At 35.2% G+C, this 3,929-nt stretch overlaps 1 protein-coding gene across 1 annotated transcript; it reads right to left on the reverse strand.

Moving 5' to 3' along the window:
• Nucleotides 1–715: 715 nt before the first annotated feature.
• Nucleotides 716–3,542, reverse strand: LOC103957920 (plasmodesmata-located protein 8). Its single transcript, XM_009370144.3, has 3 exons — nucleotides 2,458–3,542; nucleotides 1,150–1,257; nucleotides 716–1,044 (listed from the first exon to the last, which is right to left on the reverse strand). The coding sequence occupies exons 1-3, from the start codon at nucleotides 3,221–3,223 to the stop codon at nucleotides 1,040–1,042; spliced, it is 879 nt and encodes a 292-aa protein (XP_009368419.2). The 5' UTR covers nucleotides 3,224–3,542; the 3' UTR covers nucleotides 716–1,039.
• Nucleotides 3,543–3,929: the final 387 nt, after the last annotated feature.

The following is a 3,929-nucleotide window of genomic DNA, read 5'->3' on the forward strand; positions in this document are numbered from 1 at the left end:
ATTCAAGACAATTCTTTCTTCACACTAAGAAGTGTAATAAAAGTACTTGTGATAACTCCACGATAATTAAGTGACATCCTCTGATCATGGCTACGTCAAATTAAATTTTGATGGTTTGGTAGCTCTGGACAAGGCAACAACTGGTTTTGCTATCCGAAATGACATTGGACATCTTATTAGTGGTGGTGCTATTAACTTTGATGGGGCTAGTATCTCGGAAGTGGAAGCGAGGGGTTTAAGAGTAGGGCTTTTGTATGCTCTAAGGAAAGAAATTTCGAATATTATGGTGGAAGGCGACTCCAGTCATTCATGAAGTTTAAGGTCTATGTTCGATCCCATTCAACCTTGTTCATATCAATGAAGATATCAAGTGGCTGGCCCCCAAATTTAGTAGCATCAAGTGGAACCACATTTTTAGAAAGGCTAACTTTGTGATTGATACTTTTGCCTGTTAGGGTCTCTGGATCTCGGATTGTCATATTTGAGATCCTCTTCTGCTCTTTCACATATAGTTCTGGAAACTGTTGTATTCATAATTTCTCTTTTTAACGAGTTGTTCTTCAAAAAAGAAATTATATTTCGAGTTTGATTATTAATTGAAAGTTCCCATGACGGTGAGGTTAGTCAAAAACTATAAAAGGAAAAAGAAAAGTACACACGAAGACACATTTTAGAGAACTTCGGCCACCAAAAGAAAAAGCAAAGAGATGATGGGTTTGCCGTTTACAAAAAGAAAAGTTGCTTAAATACCAAAAATAAAGTGATGTGGGTTTTGTTGGACAGCATAAAGCTAAACAGAATCAGCAGTCCTTTCGAAGTTGATGGAAATTTGAGTGCTAGCTACTTTATGCTATAGGATAACACCACCTTCTTTTGAAGAATACTATTTCGTACTAAAAGAGAAAAAAAAGTTGAGGGCATAAAGCTTTCACAAGAATATTAAAGCCAATACCAATTTGTGGTCTTCCATCATAATGATTATGCATTCTCCATATCTTCAAAGAAAGTACCAGAGAGATCTCTCCATCCCCTTAATTAACTAACCTGTAAGCATGATTAATTCCCATAAACAATGATTAATTAATGATAATACACACACACACACAATTAATTACTAAAGTGGAGGGAGAATGTTTGTATTTTATTTACCCATCGTTTTCCTGCAAATTGAGAGAAGAACAATTAGAATAGCTAAACCTGCTACTGCCCCAACAATAATGGCCACTGTCTTTCCCGCATTGTCTTCGTTAGAGAAATCTAACAAACATGAAAAGAAAAAGTGAGAGGAATGGTAGTATTGATCCATAATACGTAAACATTTGATTGAAGATAAGCGAAGCTGCCACTACCACACATATAAGAGTGATTATGACTTTTCAATACTCTCTTTTTACTTAATAAATGCGTAATTTATATCTTCAGAATTGCTACTCAACCTCTCTTAAAAGCAATTTGAGCGGAACATATTAACACCTAATTTTACCTTATATAATGTTCTGACCTGAGTGCATTCATAATAACACTTAAAAATAATACATGTGTCAATAAGTCACACATAATCTTATTTTAAGACAGTCTAAATAGCACTTTTGAAGCGCTCATTCTCAACAAAATGTAGCTTTAAACAATTCACTAATAATCTTAATCGAAGAAAACACGGGATATATATACATATAGAAATCAGTGAGTGTGGAATATGTGGACTTTTCCTTCTTTGCTACTTAAAAGAATAGAGCAACATATTTTGATCAGTCCATCAAAGCTTATAATCAACTATAAGCTAGCAAATTTTTAAAGCAAATCAGAAAATGATATATTCTCATGTGATGTAGGTCTCCAAAAGCAAGAAACTACTACTACTACCCCGTTTAATGCTTTGACCTTTTACTTTATTGACCTTGGCTTGATGAATTTTTCCTGTTTTGCTTTCAATAATTAAAGTGGTCAACATGTTATTTTAATTAAATAACATTTTGGCCCTAATAATTGAACTATCTTAATTTCAAAAACTTATCTAACAAATTAAGTTAGCCATAATGGTTTCTGAGATTACCATAACAATTCATTTGGTCCTTAATATTGAAAATCGGTACAATTGGTCCCGTTTGTCCACCGTCAATCGTTTTTGTCCTTCTATGAAAAATCTCTTTTAAATTGAGGGTATTTTTGTCCAATCAACTCATTCACTTGCTTTTTCCAATTAACAAAAATTTTCTACAGAATAACCAAAATGATTAATGGTGGACAAACTTAGGGACAACTTCTATCGATTTTCAATGTCAAAGACCAAAGTGAGAAGTTATGCCAATCTTGGGGACTATTTTGGCTAAAAAGCCTAGATAATTTCCTATTCTCTATGACATCATTCTTAATTTATGATCCAAAGGACAAACTTAATCTGATTTTATCATGGTTTTGCTTTCAATGCTGCCACTATAGAGAAGAGTGTAATTGTACCTGAGGCTTTATAGTAACCAGACGCCCAATACCGAGCGTAACACTGAGCCAAGAACACATCAACAGCTGCTGCTGATCCACATAAACTCTTCAACTTTCCAACAGCATCAGCAATGCATGAAGAGCAGTCGTTTTGGGTCAAATCGCCCAAACACTGAGCAAACCCTTCAACCAAACCAGAGCTAGTAACCCTAAAACCATTTGCCCCTTGCAAGTCAGCAAGCACATCATCCCTTCGCCGAAAGAATTCAACATCATCTTTCACACCACTTTTACTGCATTTTCTATACCTTAGGCTTGTATCAAGCTTCCCCAAGAAATCAACATGCTCATATCTTACAAGGCATCCGTCTAACTGCAGGGAAGCCCCATACGAGTAGGGACATACCAAAGCGATTTGATTCACTGCGCTTACGATGCATTTTGAGCAGTCGAAAATCTTTAAGTCACCTCGGCACTGGTACAAACCGTAAATGGATCCATCTGGTGTTGAGCTTCCATTTCCGACTGCAAAATTGTTGTAAGAGACTTGAGAGGATGAGCTGACAACTGATGATAGGAAAGAGTTGAGGTTGGCTTCAAAGGGTGAGTTTAGTTGGTATTTTTCTTGGGAGCAGCCTGCATAGATGAAGATGCGGGATTTGATTGGGTAGCCATGGATAGTGATTAGTGTAGAAAAGAGAAAGAAAATAGTGGAGATTATTATTCTCTGGGCTAAGATTGTTTTCTGTGTAGAGTAGTGTAAGTGAAGGTTGTTCATGACCATTTTTTTTCCTTGCTTTTTTTTGTCGTTTTGGTATCACTTTCCTTTTGTATGGTTTTTGTTTTGTGGTTTGGTGGTGATGGTTTGAGAGAGTGAGAGTGAGGGATTGGTTGCTTTTTGGTCTTTCTTCATTTCTCATGCGAACACTTTGCGATGAAGAAAGGGCCCATATTTTCTCTTTAAGACCATATTTTCTCTTTAAGGGTCTACCTGTATGTGTTCTTAGTTGAAGCATCTGCTCAAAAGTTATACTCTTTTTATTCTGAGATGCTCAAAATTATACTTTGATCTAGAATAGATAGTCATAAAGATGAGCACGCAGACTGGTGCTTTTATTACTAAACATATAACCCTATCAAGTGCCGTGGGGAGCGTCAAAACACAAGCCGACATGTGATAAGTTTAAAACAAGTACCGTAACTTGGCGTGTCTAATTGATGTATCTATATATATGATACAAAATAAACTGTCATAGTATAGCTGCATTCTATTTTGGGATTTTATAACGAATGATCCTTGAAATCGGCTTATCTTTATTTTTGTCCCTTAATTTCAAAATCGATAAATGTAACACAGATGAGACCCATAATTTCAATAACATATATGGTGACATGTGTGGAATTTCCCAACCAAAAAAAAAAAACAAAAAAAAAAAAACAAAAAATTGTTATAAGTATATAAAAATTTAACAAACAATTTAAAAGTAAAG

The sequence above is a fragment of a genome, unplaced genomic scaffold (assembly GCF_019419815.1).
Source record: "Pyrus x bretschneideri cultivar Hongxiangsu unplaced genomic scaffold, Pyrus_bretschneideri_v1 Contig43, whole genome shotgun sequence".
NCBI classification, from domain to species: domain Eukaryota; kingdom Viridiplantae; phylum Streptophyta; class Magnoliopsida; order Rosales; family Rosaceae; genus Pyrus; species Pyrus x bretschneideri.

Bases quoted from the DNA above. Each gene is read 5' to 3' on its own strand.
- LOC103957920 (XM_009370144.3), bottom strand. From the start codon at position 3,223: ATGGTCATGAACAACCTTCACTTACACTACTCTACACAGAAAACAATC. The intron at 1,258-2,457 runs GTACAATTACAC...CATGTTTGTTAG, and splicing joins TGGTTACTATAAAGCCTCAG to ATTTCTCTAACGAAGACAAT.